Source organism: Phodopus roborovskii, unplaced genomic scaffold, assembly GCF_943737965.1.
Source record: "Phodopus roborovskii unplaced genomic scaffold, PHOROB, whole genome shotgun sequence".
NCBI lineage: Eukaryota > Metazoa > Chordata > Mammalia > Rodentia > Cricetidae > Phodopus > Phodopus roborovskii.
The window spans coordinates 14,440,009-14,457,351 of NW_026125052.1; the positions used below are offsets into that span (position 1 = coordinate 14,440,009).

Genomic DNA, 17,343 nt, shown 5'->3' on the forward strand with positions numbered 1-17,343 from the left:
TTACAATGTTTAGAATATTTATTAATGTACAAAATTGTTGGAATTAAGCTGAATAGAAAAACATATTAAATATTTACAAAAAACATTGATAACAGCACCGAAGTAACACATGACAGCACAGAACACTTTTGGCATTCACAAGTTGGAACTCTGGACACTTCACAACTGAGCATGCAGTGTAAGTCTGAGCAGCTCTGCCTCCCCTGTGATCTCATGTTCCAAAGGCATCATAAGGAAAGTCAGGATGCCAAGTAACTCTCTTCTCCCTGCTACTTATGCTGAGATCATGGGGACAGTCAAGTTGACTTTCTCTAGCCTCTGATGATGCTTAAGAGTACGAGTAATTTCTCATGGCTGAAACAAAAATGCATCAAATCATAGATTGAACACCATATCAATACTAGAACTGTCTAGTTCTATGTGATGGAATTCTACCTACACAACTGAATAAAGAAACACCATGCTACCTTATATCTAGTAGATAGGAAAGGAGGCAGAGGCACACTTTCGAAAACATACCCGTTTTAGCTTAACATATGATCAATAAATTCTGTTATGCCAAAGTTAGCATATAATTATGTGGAATCCAAAAGAATCTCAAGAAAGATTTTAGAGACCAAAGAAACAAGACACAAACCATGGATAAATCAGAGAAGAAAACAATGTCATAAGATGGTCGTCACAGAGACAGTATATAGAATAGAAAGCTGATGGCTACATGGGCCTTCTCACTAGGAGGGTCTTATAAAAGTCTTCCCCAAACTAAATTCAGAGGTGATTAGGGAAGAACTTCAAGTAACTTTAAAATGAACCGGGCTCAATAAAACCACTGCTAAAACACTCCTCTCCCTGTCAGTAGAGATCATCCTCATCTGACTCCTCCAGGTATTTAATAGGCTTCCTTGCTCGTCCAGATTTTGCTCGAGGAGCCATAGTTTCATCTAAGTCCACTTGGAAATCCTGATTCTCTCCCTTGGGTTTCTAAAAAGAGAAAGAAACACAAGCAATTTGCATATTATTAATACATTCAACTGCTCTAGACTTTACGATCACCTCCTACTAAGTAGTAAGGAAAAGGTTCAAAGCAACTGTTCAACTGACTGACAGATTTAACTTTCCTACAGCTAAATTACACATGGTACAAAGGAGTGGATTCTGAGGTTTAAATTTAATTCCTTAAAAAATATGCAAAATTAAGAACAAAACCTAAGTTGGATGTTTCAAAGTCTCTAGAGCAAAAAGATTAAGCAGCAATAAATACCTTGCTCACAGCAGCTTTGGAAATTTCTTTCTCAAAATCAGAGTCGGAATCATCAGAAGAGGACTGCTTCCTTTTGCGGCTGTTCTTGGCTTTGGTAGGCTCACGCTTTTCAGGGCCATAAGCACTCAAGGCTAAATCTGATTTGGTTCCCTTTGGTACAGCTCTCTTTTTGGTACCAGCAGTGGATGTTGAAGACTGGCCTATAAGTCAACATGAGTACTGGTCATAATCACTCTTTGCTGAGTTTTTTCATTGTGAACTATCTTAACATCACCTTTGAAACAAGGTCACACAATGGCCTGGAGTTCCTAATTAAGCTCGAATGCCCCAGGGACATTTACCACTATACCTGGTTTATGCTGTGCTGGAGATTGATTCCAAGGCTCTATATATTCTAGGCCAGCAATATACCAACTGAGCCGCATCCCCAGCCTTGATTTCTAAGTTAACTTATATTGAATTACTTCCAACTGTTAATAAAGTCTTTCTTTATGTAATAGAAATGAGCTAGCTAATGTCTGGGATCAGAGTAATGCTTTTTACTTTTATTTATTGTTTGTTCTTTTTGAGACAGGGTTTCTCTGTGTAGCTCAGGCTGTCCTGGAATTTGCTTTGTAGACCAGGCTGGCCTCAAACTCACAGAGATCCACCTGCCTCTGTCTCCCAAGTGCTGGGATTAAAGGTATGTGTTACCACTGCCTGGATATTTATTATTTTTATTTATTTATTAGTATTTTGCATACATGAGGGTGTTGGATCCCCTGCAACTAGAGTTATAGACAGTTGTGAGCTGCCATGTGGGTGCTGGGAACTGAACCCAGATTGTTTGAAAAAATAGCCAGTACTCTTAACCACTGAGCCATCTCTCTAGTCCCCACAACCTTTTATTTTTCATATGATAATGAAGATGTAAATGACACCACTTCCATTAGGATACTGTTTAATTTCATCATCAGTAGACATTTTCAAAATAAAAACTTAAAACTAACTTGGAAAAGTCAGTTAATCCCAGTGATTAACCTTCTAAATGGACCCAGGCTTACTTTTGGCTGCTGTCTTCTTCATTGCTGCAGTCTGTTTGGAAGATGGTTTTAACTGTCCAGTTTCAGCTGGCAAGTCAGCAGCAGGAGGGCCTGGAGAAGCTGGCACACTGTCCTTCACATCACTTTCAAGGTCAGCTATTCCAAACAGGAAGGGAAATTATCACAACATTTAAAACATTCTACCTGCTGCTCTGTCCGACATACATGTATTCCCATTTTAACTAACTTTCTTGGAATATTTCAAATAACCTTAGAATTTAGCTGAATTTTAAATTCTTAGTTTATGGGGAAAAGAGCTTTGCTATATAGCACAGGGTGGCCTTGAACTTGCTATCCTTCTGCCTCTAAGTTGAGTGCTAGGATTACCGGCGTGTGCTGGTTTACGTGGGTGCTGTTGACTGAACTCAGATCCTCACACTTGCTTAGTACAATTTACTGACTGAGACATCTCCCAAGCACCCAATCATTTTCCTCAGATACATACCAGACATGATACTCTTCTGTGGCTTCAGTGCTTTTTTAGTATTTCTAAAAAAAACCAAAGAAACACACATAGAGAAGGCATCCTGACAACCAATTCTGCATGTGTCAAACAAAGATCATAAATACACCAATGACTATTAAAATAGTCACAGCTAAATTCTGTGTTGATAGAATTCTTACTTTTGGGGAACTTTGGTCTTAGGTGGAGTAGTATCTAATGGGAAAAAATCTTCATCTTCGTCCTTTCCATCAGAACCTGAGAAATCTTCATCTGAATCCAAATCCATCGTGAATTTGGCTTTTGCTGTTAGGAAGCAAGGACAATACAGATTTAAACACAGGCTGACTTAACATTTCATTTTTTTTAATTTGTGGCTTTTGTGTGTACTCCTGTGTCACAGCACTCACATAGCACTCATTTTATGTGCACAAGTGTTTTGCCTGCATTTATGTTTCTATACTGTGTGCATGCCTGATTCCCATGGAGGCCAGAAGAGGGAGCTAGATCCCCTGGAACAAGAATTACAGACAGCTGTGAGCTGCCATTTATGGGGTGATGGGAATCCAAACCAGGTGCTCTGGAAGAGAAACTAGTGCTCTAACCACTGTGACATCTCTCCAGCCCCCAACTTAACATTTTATGAATATATATGTGCTACAGTTTAACTACAATTTTTTTTTTCTTTTTTTTTCTTTTCTTTTTTTTTTTTTTTTGAGACATGGTTTCCCTGTATTGCTTTGGAGCCTGTCCTGGAACTAGCTTTACAGATCAGACTACTCTCAAACTCAGAGATAGCCTGCCTCTGCCTCCCGAGTGCTGGGACTAAAGGCATATGCCACCACCATCCAGCTTTTCTTTTTTCTTTTTCTTTTCTTTCTTTCTTTCTTTTTTTTTTTTTTTTTTTTTTTTTTTTTTTTTGAGGCAGGGCTTCTGTGTAGCCCTGACTGTCCAGGAACTCAAATCTTTAGTCCAGGCTGGCCTCAAACTCAAGGAGATCCACCTGCCCCTGCCTCCAGACTGCTGGGACTAAAGTCATGCATCAACACTACCACTCACCTAAGCTTCTGTTTAATATCCTAAAAGATGCTTCAATTTTTCAAAATTTGATTTACTGTTCTAACAGGTGGCAATTTTTAGAATTAAGTACCCTGAAGTTAACTGGCCATTCAAATCTTATAGCACAGATATCATGCTCTGTATTTTTTCTTACTTGCAGCTCTTCGCGGATCCTTTTCTCGTGGAGGGACATCAAAATTATTTTCGTTACTACTCATATCCGATTCAGAATCAGACCAGGGGTTTCTCTTTTTCCCCTTTTTGACGGGCTTAAAAGGCAATGTAGTCTGCTTCTTTGCCATGGTACCTACAAAGGAGATGGAGAATTTATACTTAAGTTTTTTTTTTTCTTTTTAAATTACATTTCTTTGTGTTATGTATATGTGTCTGAAGTGCACTTGACTGACAGTCAGACGACAACTTAATGGGAGTTGGTTCTCTTCTTCCATATGGGTCCCTGGGATCAAACTCAGGTTGTCACCCATGGTGGCAAGCTCCTGCACATGCTAAGCCATCACACTGGCCCAGAAATTAACTATATGGATAATATTCTGGTTTCTTCATCATAACCTACACAGTATAGTGGTGCTGAGGGTATAATCATGAGTAGAAATAGATGCAGTTTCTGTTCTCATAGAGTACAGAGTGGTCATTTAATACTATAAGTAAGTGCTGTTTTTATAGTAAATAATGTGATACAAATGTCTAAACATCAAAATTCCTTAAGCAATAGATGCCTGAGCTGAAATTTCAGATCTGGAGGGTCACTAGGAGTTAATTATTAATTAATTTTTTTTTTTTTTTTTTTTTTTTTTTTTTTGAGAAAGGGTTTCTCTGTGTAGCTTTGGAGACTGTCCTGGAACTCACTCTATAGATCAATCAGGTTGTACTCAAACTCACAGTGATCTGGCTGCCTCTGCCTCCTGAGTGCTGGGATTAAAGTTGTGCACCACTACTGCTTGGTGGAGTTAATTCTTATATAGTCACCTCCTGTTCTTTATGTCACCCATGTTTGTTCACACAGACTGTAAAGGCAGTCTTAGGTATTATAATGCCTTTAATGCATATGAATTTACTCTCATATATCCCTTTCATAGGCTGTTGAAGCAAAGGAAAAACAAGACAAAAAAGTAGGTCTTCCTGAAGAAAGGGAGCTAAGGAATTCAAGTCACTAACTATATTACCAGATTCTCTTCTATTTTAGAAAATAAATTAAACATTAGACACAATATAAGGTTCAACTATAAGTGACATACATCCTTCCTTTACAATACTTAATTCAGCTCTGCAAAAATATTAAGTATCTATGGAGAACAGATTAGCAAAAATTTAGAGTTTAGCATGGCATTGGTGGCACACACCTTTAATCCTAGCACTCGGGAGGCAGAGGCAGGAGGATCTCTGTGAGTTCGAGGTCAGCATGGTCTACAGAGCTAGTTCCAGGACAGGCTCCAAAGTAATACAGAGAAACCCTGTCTCGGGGAGTGGTGGGTGGGTGGGGGGGATACGGGGGGAAAGAAAAATAAAAAAGAAATTTAGAGTTTACAACATCTTGCCCAACATGCTGTAATACCTTGCTCTCTCTTCTGCTTCTTCTCTATTCTTTGTTTTAGGCTTCCTGGTTCCAGACCATCCTCAGCAGGCGTGCCCTCAACGTTTTCACTCTGAAAGACAAATCCCAGCAAGACAAAAACACTCAACACCTGTCTAATTATTTGGAATAATAAAGCCAAAAATTCACATATATAGACAGACACAAATACAGTGAAAGAATATATTTTCTTTGGGTTTTGATCAAGAGATCTAAAATAAGCAAGGCAGTGGTGGTATACACCTAGGCCAGCCTAGTCTACATAGTGAGCGTCAAGACAGCCAGAGCTACATAGTAAGGCTTTACCTAGACAAAAACCAAAACAAGACAAAGAGGTAGAAAGATGGCACACTTGTTAAGAGCACAGGCTGCTCTTCCAGAGGACCAGGGTTCAATTCCAAGCACAGTACCCACATAGAGTCACAAATGTCTGTACTCCAGTTCCAGGGGAACCAGTACCCCCTTCTGGTTTCTGTGGGTATTGCATGCATGTGGCACAGACATGCACACAGGCAAAACACCCACTGACATAAAGTATTAAAGGAGATCCAAATAAAGGTATAGTTATGATCTTTAATACCTAAGTATTTAAAAGCACTGGATGTCGAGAAAGGAAAACTTACTAGATACAGGATAAATTCCAAATTCTAGGTTTAGAAATTCTGAAAATAAATTGCTCCATTGAACAAAATGTATTACACTTATTTACGTACAGTCAGAGGATACCTTGTAGAAGTCAGTTCTCTTGCTCCATCATGTAGACTAAATTTGGGTTGTTCAGGGTTGGGGGCAAACACTTACCTGAGCCAACTTACTGGTCCTCATTTGTTCAATTTCTAAGGAGAACTTTGCTTTAAGTATTACCTTAACTTTTTTCCTAATTTTCTTCTCTGCTTCTGCTTTCATCTCCATGGTCACTTGGGGAATAACTCTTTTTCCCAGAGGAGAAGGCAAGACTTCAGACATTTGTGCTTTCTTCCCTTTTGCTTTCCCTCCTTTTCCAGGAAGTCCTACTTGTTCGTCTTGTTTTTCCTTGGCTTCAACAACCTATGAAAGGGAATTATGAGAATAATTATAGGTAAAGAAAGCATCATACCTAAAAAAGCATAGTTAACATTTTTACAACTTAAGATAAATCTGTGATCAGCCATGACTAGTGAAGGTATAATGCAGGATAGTAAAGGTACGATGTGGCTGACTTAGGGAAGGCAGAGACAGGAGAACTGGATGCCTATGTCTAACTGATGTCTAATGTCATAACTTTCTGAAGACAAAGAGGAAACTGTTCTATAGAATAAACTGTATGTATATATGTATAAACACACACACATATCTGTAATATCATGAAACTAAGTATTGCTAAGGAAATTTAAGTAACAAAGGACATTCTGAAACTGAGGGGGCCACCTCTAAAAGTGGCTTAACTTTCTTTAATCTGTAAAATATTAATTTAGTATAATTCTTGCCATCACTTTATGCTAACTAGTATTTAATAATCTGTTCCTTTCCCTCTTTAAAATATATTACAGGCATGTGCGCCACACTCTGCTTAATGTGTTCTTTTATGTTACTTTTTTTAAAGTGTTAAGCATAGAGAGCAAAAGTTTACACCTGTAGGGCAAGTGCTCTACAATTATATTTGTAGTACTTGGATCTTTATAGGGTCTTATTACACATATAATTCAGGCTGGCCTGGAACTCATTGGGTAGCCCAGGCTGGCCTCAAACGGTGTTCCTGCCTCAGTCTGAGATTACAGGTGTACTGTTTAAATGGCTACTTACCATATCCCACCTTTTTTCCTTTTATATTTCTTCTTTTATCAAATATGAAATTTCGTGATAAAAAGGTATACTGCTTGAACTGGACAGGTGGCTCAGTGGTTAAGAGACCTTATTGCTCTTGCCAAGGTTGACTTCAGTTCTCAGCACCTACACTAGGTAACTCACAACTGCCTGTAACTAACTACTACTCCAGCGGATTGGCAAATTTAGCCTTTGTGAGCACCCGCACTTACTCATACCCTCCCCAACAAACACACATATATATAAGAAAGGGCATGTTGCTAGTCTATAAGGATTAATATAGGCTTTATAAATACCTCCAGTTCTTCAATAAAAACAGCTAGATCTTCCTTCCACAAATCTGATGGACTCTTCTTCTTTAATGTGTTGAGCTCTTGTTCCTTTAACAAAAAATTGAGAGTGTAAACATGTACAAACAGTATTTTTAAACAGAACAGTTTATTTTTTTCCCCCATCTTCCCATGAGAACAATATTAAACATTGGCCATCCCAGGCTATGTACAAGTTACCTTTTCATTTCTCTGTTTGCACAGTTCATCTTTCTTTTCCTTGGTTAGGTACCAAAGGGGCATATCAAGAAGGTAATTAAAAGTTGGTCCAGACTCTGCTACGGGGTCACTGCTTTCATTGTCACTTTCTTCATTTTCTTCATCTGGAGCCTAAAGGATGAATTAAAATGTAGAATATGAAATATAAATATACAGGGCTCTTGTTTTTTATTTTAACTCGTGACCTCTAGAAATGCAAGAAAACAGATTTAACATTTTTTTTAATTAAAAAAAATTTTCCCCCATTTTTATTCTATGTATATGGATGAACATATTCAGAGCTTAGCAAGTAGCTAACAAAGAAATTACCTTTTGCTGAGCTTCTTTCCAGGCTTTCACAGGATCGGAATCATATCCTCTCTGAATTAGAACTTTAATTAGCTCTTTTTTAGGTTTATTTTCTATTAAAAAAGAAAGAGAGAGAGAGAAACTTTGAGCAAGATTTTTGAAAAAGTATTAGGTGTTTCCACATTACCTTGAAAGGATTAAACTGGAAAGTTGCAGCCAGGCGGTAGTGCACACCTTTAACCCCACACTCAGGAGGCAAAGGTAAGTGGAGCTGAGTTCTAGATCTGGTCTACAAGAATGAATTCCAGTATAGCCAGGGTTACACAGAGAAACCCTGTCTTGAAAAACCAAAATCCCCAAACAAACATAAACCCACAGAACTGAAAATTCAACTGTCTGTTTTGCCTCTATTTCTGTCTGGATCACACACAAATTTCTGTAAACCAGGACAATTGAATTACCAGGGGACATTTAGACCATTGGTGAGGCTGAAATGTATTAACTCTCAAAAGAATAGAGGAGTCAAAGCCTCCATTTCTGAAGAGCCTGTGACTGACCCAATTATGTTTTCTGACTTTATTTCAATGTTTCAATGGTTCTAGAAGTCTGTCAAAGCTTGATGTTCTTAATCACAGCATCATACGACATAACTCTCGGTGTCTGGTTTGAGGGACTGTCAAAGTCATTAGCTTCAGAGTACCATTCATTATCATTGAACTTGATGTGAACTACATATTTTTCTTTCTTTCTTTTTTAAAAGTCAGGGCTTCTCCATGTAGCCCTGGCTGTCCTAGAACTAGCTTTGTAAATCAGGCTGGGCTCAAACTCCTGCCTCTGTTTCCCAGTGCTGGGATTAAAGGTGTGTGACACCACTGTCTTGCGTATGCTTTATTTATCTATTTTAATGATTTACTTATTTATTATGTATATAGTGTTCTGTTTTATGTGCATGTCTGCTCACCAGAGGAGAGCACCAGATCTCATCATAGATGGTTGTGAGCCACCATGTGGTTGCTGGGAATTGACCTCAGGACCTCTGGAAGAGCAGCTAGTACTCTTAACCTCTGAGCCACATCTCCAGCCTTATAGTATGTGTATCATGTATGTGCCTGGAGTTATGGATGGTAGTGAATTATCATGTGGGTGCTGGGAACTGAACCTATGTTCTTTGTAAAAGCAACAAATGCTGTAACAACTTAGTCATCTTTCCAACTCCTTAGATTACACCTTCAGCTTTTGATATTTATTCTGAAAGAAGATTGGGTCAATCTAGTATTTCCAAATTCCAGTCATCCAAATACAACCCTCCCTTTTTTTTTAATTCAAGTCATGTCTGGTATCATTCATTTTAGCCTTGCCTTAAACAATAGCATCCATGAAATGCATGGCTGATATGCTAGTGCTTTTTAGTGGGTATGAAAATAAACATTGACTATTATGGTAAATATTTTCATATACTATGAGAAAATTATCTTATCACCAGTAACTGGTGCTATTATATTTGGGGGCTTCCTATAACTTATTAGTATTGTTGACTTTCACCAAGTGGTGATAGTACATGCTGCTACACAGAGAAACCCTGTCTTGGAAAAAAACAAACCAAAAATAATAATAATAATAATAATAATAATAATAAATAAAATCCTGGCTTTCTTATGCCCAGCTTTAGTCAAGATTCTTTTCTTTCTTTTAACCCTACTAATTGCTTATGGAATTTCCAACAAAACAAACATCCCTAAGATTTGCCTGTATTTTAGTCTTCTTTAAGATCAGACCACTATCTCTTCTTGTGATCTATTAGTTATACAAGGTCTTTTTATCATAAGATCCCATGTACTTGGGGCTGGTCTAAAATCCACTATGTAGCCAAGGACAGCCTTGATCCTCCTACTTCCCGTCTCCAGCGCTGGGATAACAGATGTGCACCACCACAGGAAGTTGATACAGTTGTTGGGGTTGAACCTAGGACCCTGTGGATGTTGGAGGCATTTTACCACTCTGAGCTAGACCCCTATCCCCACACAAGGTCTTTTAGTTCTCTACTCTCTTCCTATCTAAACATTCAGTCTTGATTTCTTTAGATGCTCAGTCTAGAGGGGTGAGGCTAATACAGAGTACATGCTTAGCAAGTACAAGGCCCTGGATTTGAGCCTTAGTACCACTGAAACACTAAAACAGCAATAAATAATCTAGGAAAAGTTATCCCACACTTTACATACCAATGATTATTTTGCCATCTATTTTCTCTAATATAAAACGAGCTTGATTATTCAGTTTAGCAGATTCTGCACCAAGCATTCCTAGAAGCCATTCTTTTCTTAATCCATAATATTTAAGCCTGAGCTCAAAGAAGTCTTTCAGAATATCCAACACGGTGTCATATTTCTTTAAGCAACCTACATGGTCAAAAAGCACCTGGAAAAGAGAAGACTTAAGCTATAAATCAGTAAATTGTGTAACCTTTATAAAAGTTATCAGATAGGCCTTTTACATATCAATTATTAATTAAAAAAAAGATTTTACATCAATGGATGTTTGTCTGCATCTTTGTTTTGCAACATGTGCTTAGAGCACTATCCCATGGAGGCCAGAAGAGGTCCTTGAATCATTTAGAACTGAGTTACACAGTTGTGAACTGTCTGCCATGTGGGTGCTGAGAACTGAACCCAGATGCAGTAAACAAGCAGGCACTAAGTGCTCTTAACTGCTGAGCCATCTCTCCAGCTTTTCCTTTTGAGACAGGGTCTGACTATATAGCACAGGAGTTTTGGGATTCATAGTGATGGTGATCCTCTTGTCTCTGTCTTCAGATTGCTAGGATTACTAGAGGGGGTCCAACATGCACAACAATATCAGTTTTTAAAGATGTATCTCTTACAAAATAAGACATACCATAGAGTTGCAAGTGAGACTAGTCTGCAGTTTGAAGACTTTGTGTAGTCCCACTCTCTCTGCCTCTGCTAATTTTTCTTCAGTCATCTTTATGACAAACTTGACAGTGGTGTCTGTGTGGTATTCCTTATAGTCTGTTATAAGAGGGGGTGTCTTCTCAGTGCCATTCAACATGGGTTCTAGAACCTGTTCTTTGTAAGTCTAGAAAACAAAAACAAAACACAGTAATCCTTTTGTAAGGAGTCTCTTCAATAGTCAACAGCAACAATAACATCTTCCACTTGAAAAACCAAGAAATCAAGTTCTTACCTGGGTCCACATTCTGATGGGAAGCTCTGAGATTTCAATGGTCGTGGAATTCAGAATAGCTACTTCTCCATTAATCACATACTGATTTGAAGCCAGTTCTTCAATAGTACCTTTGAAATTCTTGTAACTTGGGAGCTAAATTAACAACAAAAAAATTTTCTAAATGTTAAATCACAAATATGTTCAACAAACAAATCTAAAGTATGAAATAAATCTCTTATTTGTACACTCTTTACTGTAGAATTCACTCAACTTGCCTGAGGAAAAACAAAGTTCCTAACCTAGAATGCTTACCATGGGCAGAGGTTCTTCTCCATCCAATAGTCGTCGGATATTATTTACGACTTCACGGACATCAAAGTTGGGGATTTTGCAGGACCACCCAGTACCAATTCCCTCAGCGCCATTTATCAGTACCATGGGAATAATAGGAATGTACCATTCAGGCTCAACACGCTGGTTGTCATCATATAAAAACTTTAATGTGTGATCATCTTTTGGTGGAAATAACAACCGAGTCAAAGGGCTAAAGAAAGCAAAGAATATATCATTTAGCAAAATGGCCTTGATACTTCTTACATTTAGTTGGGCATGATGGCACAAGCCTGCATGAGGTGGGGGGGATGATGGGGGATGGGGGACAGAGGGCAGAGACAATTGGGTAGGTGTATGAGCACCAGGCCCACCAAGGAACATAGTGAGATATTGCTCCAAATCTAAAACCAAACAAAAACCTGTCAAATTCATGATTTAGTACAGGTAGACAAATAATGAGTATGTATTCTTAGGGCAGAATGCTAAAAAGGAAAATTAATACAGTGAATACTTTGGGCACAAAGAAATGTGTGCTATAGTAACACATCTATAAACCTGGTACCTGAAGATGCAGTGAGAGGATTTTGAGTTTGAGGCTTACCTTATATATGTTAAGACTGGTTCAAAAAACCCAAGTCAAAACTACACCAAAGAAAATAAGAGTGCTGGGCTGGGCAGACAGCTCAATTCATATGTTAGCCCAAGGACCTGAGTTTCTCTACATATGCGCACACACACACACACACACACACACAAACACACACACACACAAAAGAACACTAAAGTGGGTAGGGTGTTACAAAATAGCAACAGAAAGAGTGTTAAGATGTGAGGAATGAGACATGTGCCCGTGGAAAGCTGATATGAGATTACTTCAGGCCAGGATTTAGCTATCTGTTTTCTCTCCTTTGTGTCTGTGTGTAATATGTATATGTGTGGTGAGTGTTAATATGGACATATGTGGAGGTATGAGGACAATCTTTGCCTTCCACCTTTTTGAGGAAGGATCTCTTTTGTTGTGTGTTAGTGTGTATGCCAAGTTAGCTTTTTGATGTTATCCCCATATCCCCAGCTTTCAAGGATTCTCCTGCCTCCCCTTCCAACACCATTAGAGAACCAGGATTATAGACATACAGGTGCTGCTGCACCCAACTTTAAATGGGTTTTGGGATTCAAACTCAGGACCTCATATATATGTAGCAAGCATTTTATTTATAGAGATGGTATAAAAAAAAGGACCAAAAGATATAGGGAGACCCAGGGCAGAGATCTCACAAGGTCTAGTTAGCTAAATTTACTCAGGGCAAGTAGAAGGCTCTGAACCAGTGACCTATTGTTAAAAATTAATTGGTGGGCACTCAGGAGGTAGAGGCTGGTGGAGCTCTGAGTTTGAGGTTAGCCTGGCCTACAGAGTGAGTTGCAGGATAGCTAGAGCTACATAGTGAGATTTGGTCTCAAAAAATATGAATAAATAAAAAAACAAACTATTGCTTTTTTATTGTCTTTTGTACATAGATATATATGTATGTGTATGTATGCATGTAAAGGTCAGGTCAACTTTGGGTGCCATTCCTCAGGAGTCACCCACAAGTTTCTGGTTTTGAAACAGCTAATTTGAAGCTCCATAATTAGGCTAGGCTGATTGGCTAGTAAACCCCCAGGAACCTGCTTGTCTTCACTCTTCCAGTGCTGGAATAATAAATATGTGCCATTACATCTCCCCTTTTAATAAAAAATAATAATTTTATATGTACAGGTTAGGGTTAGGGTTCTGGGATTGAACTCAGATCTACATGTTTGTCCAGCAAGCACTCAGTCCACGATTTGGTTTTAAGTGTCTCTTCTGAGAGAGGTTCATTCTGTAAAATAAGACTGGCAGTAAACTCATGAAGCTCCTCTCTCCTCCTGAGTGCAGGGACTAAAGGCTTGTAGCACTATGCCCAGCTGGAATTGATTAGGACACTAGTAAGAGAATAGTCAGACATAAAAGATCAGAGTTTGTTTGATTATTTGAGAAATGAGTGTAGGTAGCAGAGTGTCTGCTGAAGGAGCCTTTCTTTGGGTAGGACAGTGTTTTAGGGTGGGAAAGAGGACAAGAACAAAGAAGGTGAACAAGGAGAGAATCAGCATAGATGTCCTAGGCATCTCCTAGGCATTTCCAAGGCAATGGTTAATAACTGTTGAGTGCTGTTGCAAAGGTGAAGCTGAGGCTGGAAAAATGAGCATTCATAACATTGAACATGTAATTCTTTGGTTTCATATTGCTTCAAAACTGGCAATGTCAAGTCACTAAAAGCAAACTCACCTGAGCATAGTAAAGATGTATCGAGGACTAGCTGAATCCTTGCCACCATGCAGCCTGGTACCAAACTGACCAATGGGTTGTAAAAGGTTCAAATTATTACTACCCACAAAATTCTGAGCCAAATTGATAATGGTCATCATCAGTGACATCTGCAGAGGGAAAAGAAAAATCATTAATCTGATCCAAAGGTGAAAATAAATGTATGCTTGTGTGTTTTCACTATTACAACTAAGTCACACAATAATCTTGTAAATTTTGAGGTTTCTATGTTCACAGTGATGTTTTCAAAATAAATAGATGGCAGAAGCAGTACCAAATAAAAGATTTAGCTTTCTAAGTTTCTAAATTTTGATATCATACAGTAATAATAAATCTTACTTAAAAATCTATAAACATAACTTTACAGTCAAGTATCCTAATAGGAATATTATATCTAGAAATAGATCTATTAGTCAAAAGGATAATCATATTTTATAGTTCTGAAATATTTAACAAGTTGGTCTCTACTATGAATATAACAGCTCACACTTGCACAAAATGTGTTTAGAGAATAACTTTCAATTATTTCTACTTTAAGATATTCTGAGCTGGGCGTTGGTGGCGCATGCCTTTAGTCCCAGCACTCGGGAGGCAGAGGCAGGTGGATCTCTGTGAGTTCAAGGCCAGCCTGGTCTACAGAGCTAGTTCCAGGACTAGCTCCAAAGCAATACAGAGAAACCCTGTCTCAAAAAACCAAAAAAAAAAACCAAACAAACAAACAAACAAACAAACAAAAAAAAAAACATTGTGTGGACATGTTAAAGATTGTGGGTTTACCTCACCATGGTGGTAAGAGGACATTTCTGCCACTGAACCAGCTAACTGGGCAACCTTCACTTCTCGCTTGTCATTCCGTTTGAAACAAGTAAACAAAACCTTTCTCTGACCTGGTTTCAAACCTTTAAAATGAAAGGACAATCATTAGCATTTTCAATTTAGCAATTTCCGAGCACAAGTCATCATTTTATGATAAAAACTAAAGACTAAAACATTGGTGCTTACCATCAACCATAGATGGGATAGATCTTTCATTATCAGAATTTGAGAACAGGATAAGTTCCTTGTTTATGAAGTCATTATAGGTCAGGTAAGAAGTGGTTTGTCCATACAAATAATCCTAAAGAATCAAAACAGTATTAGATGATATGGTTGAAAACAAAGTACTGATCTTCACGATACTTAATACAAAAATAAAAACAGAGCTATCACTTCTCTAGTAATTTTTCGGTCCTTGAAATAACGATAATTGAGCCAGGAAGTGGTGGCACTCGCCTTTAAACCCACCCAGCACTTTGGAGGCAGAGGCAGGCAGATCTCTGTGTGAGATTAAGCCTGGTCTACAGATCAAGTTGCAGGACAGGTAGGGTCATTCAGAGAAACCACATCTCTTGAAAAATAAAAAATCAAAAAAGAAAAACAAGAGGTGTATGAGGTTGTTGCTTGAACAACATTGCAGTATATAAAATATTAACCTTTTGTTGGGGGGGGGAGTAGTACTGACAATTAAACTTTCGACAAACACAGGATTTCAGCTGTTGTTCCAGCTCTTAAAGTGTGTGTGTGTGTGTGTGTGTGTGTGTGTGTGTGTGTGAGTATGTGTGTGTTTGAAACTCATTGTCTAGCCCAGCCTGGCCACTTGTCCTTTACTTCATACTATACACAATGGCACATACTTGTAGATGACTGATTGCATAGTAACTGTTTACGGCAGCATTAGCATAAACGTAAAAAATGCCTTGCCACATAACTTTAACTATATTGCTGGGTGCTAGTGGTGCAAGCCTTTAATCCCAGCACTAAGAAGAAGTTATGAGTTCAAGGTCAGCCTGGTCTACAGAGTAAGTTCCAGGACAGCCAGGAATACTAGGAGAAACCCTGTCTCAAAATCCACCCCCCCAAAAGACCGTATTACAAGGTTAAGAATTTTTTTCAGTGCCTTCATAATCTTATAAGACCACTGTTGTATACTATAGTTATAACATAAAACTTTTTACTGAAAGTACTCTTTAGTAACTTAATTTGGTAAACATCAATTCTAAAGTCAGTTAAATAGCATATTTTGTGGATTAGATTTAAAATTCTTACCTCAGGAAGGCCAAGTAACTTCCGCTGCCGTCTATCTTCCATGAAATGAGTCAACCATTCCTTTCGATCATCAACCTGTTTCTTACTAAAGGCCTACAGGATTAGAAGGTGGGAAAGATGTTACTGGTACTTACTACTTCCAAATATCTTTTCTATACAAAGAAACATCAAGAGACTTGTTACTTTTTCTAAAGGTTTTAAAATTTATTATGTATACTGTGTTCTGCCTGCATGCCAAGGAGGGCACCAAATATCATTATAGATGATTGTGAGCCATCATGAGGTTGCCGGGAATTGAACTCAGGACCTCTGGAAGAGCAGCAGTGCTCTCAACCTCCTAGACATCTCTCCAGCCAAAAAGTCCTAGTTGTTAAAATACCTAGTTATATGCTAATCAGAAATACTTCGTTTCATAAAACACCCTTCTATGGAAATTTAACAGCTGTAACTGACCAGCTTAGTAGTGACTTCTAAAAGCAGAATGTACATGTACAGTATGAGTCAAACTCACCAGGCTGATTGCAGCATCATCTTCAGGTCCAGAGTATTTGAACTGAATACGATGTCTTTTCATATCTGCAAAATATTCCTTAGCTTCCTTTGATGTGCTGGTGCCCAAACCTATAGAGGTGAACAAAACAGGTAAGTTACACCATATAGCCTTATATATAACACAAGAGAAAACTGAAAATTTCCATGTGCATTTTATCACAAACCTTTGTAATATTTGACTTTCCATTTTTTATGATTTGGAGTAGAACTCTTCCATTCTTCAAACTCAGGAAGACTATAGAATGCTATTTCTTCTTTATTTTTAGACACCTACGGTAAAGAACACATCTTTACAGCTTTGCACACTGTAGACTCCCTATGTAACATTACATAGCCAGAGTTACAGGTACACCCAGTATTGAGCATGGGCCTTAGAGTCTTTTTGCATCCCTGATTGTGTATACCTTTACAATGGGAGTAATAAATTCCTCTAGAAAACGATGTCGCAGAAGAGAGGGCCAATTGTGATGGATAAAATTGATCAGCAAGCCTTTGATATGGGAACCGTCTTGATCCTATAAATATTTGAAAAGCCAAAGCACAAAGGACTGTTTAGAAATAAAATTATAACTGTTTTTAGCAAGTTCTCAAAAATTCTATGCAAATAAAAAGCAGCCCATTCAAAAGTAAATTAACTTATTTTGTACACATGATTTATTATGATGTCAGCATATCTGATTGGATGTTTGTTAGAGATAACGAGCAAAGATTTTTTCCCCCAGCCCCCAAGAAAAGATCTTTTTATGGCAGGGAAGTAATGTAACAGTAAGAC

General features: G+C 38.1%; 1 protein-coding gene across 1 annotated transcript in view; it reads right to left on the reverse strand.

Moving 5' to 3' along the window:
• Top2a (DNA topoisomerase II alpha) overlaps positions 1-17,343 on the reverse strand; it is a 30,072-nt gene continuing 12,729 nt past the window's right edge. The window contains exons 14-35 of the mRNA XM_051176098.1: positions 16,976-17,086; positions 16,736-16,841; positions 16,531-16,640; positions 16,020-16,112; positions 14,937-15,051; positions 14,712-14,833; positions 13,896-14,044; positions 11,570-11,801; positions 11,276-11,410; positions 10,967-11,167; positions 10,294-10,489; positions 8,096-8,187; positions 7,748-7,897; positions 7,535-7,618; positions 6,300-6,482; positions 5,418-5,508; positions 3,999-4,151; positions 2,968-3,091; positions 2,789-2,832; positions 2,305-2,439; positions 1,262-1,461; positions 1-981 (exon numbers count right to left, since the gene is read on the reverse strand). Of these exons, the coding sequence (XP_051032055.1) occupies positions 853-981; positions 1,262-1,461; positions 2,305-2,439; positions 2,789-2,832; positions 2,968-3,091; positions 3,999-4,151; positions 5,418-5,508; positions 6,300-6,482; positions 7,535-7,618; positions 7,748-7,897; positions 8,096-8,187; positions 10,294-10,489; positions 10,967-11,167; positions 11,276-11,410; positions 11,570-11,801; positions 13,896-14,044; positions 14,712-14,833; positions 14,937-15,051; positions 16,020-16,112; positions 16,531-16,640; positions 16,736-16,841; positions 16,976-17,086 (2,955 nt within the window). The 3' untranslated portion in view covers positions 1-852. The remainder of the gene's footprint in view (positions 982-1,261; positions 1,462-2,304; positions 2,440-2,788; positions 2,833-2,967; positions 3,092-3,998; positions 4,152-5,417; positions 5,509-6,299; positions 6,483-7,534; positions 7,619-7,747; positions 7,898-8,095; positions 8,188-10,293; positions 10,490-10,966; positions 11,168-11,275; positions 11,411-11,569; positions 11,802-13,895; positions 14,045-14,711; positions 14,834-14,936; positions 15,052-16,019; positions 16,113-16,530; positions 16,641-16,735; positions 16,842-16,975; positions 17,087-17,343) is intronic.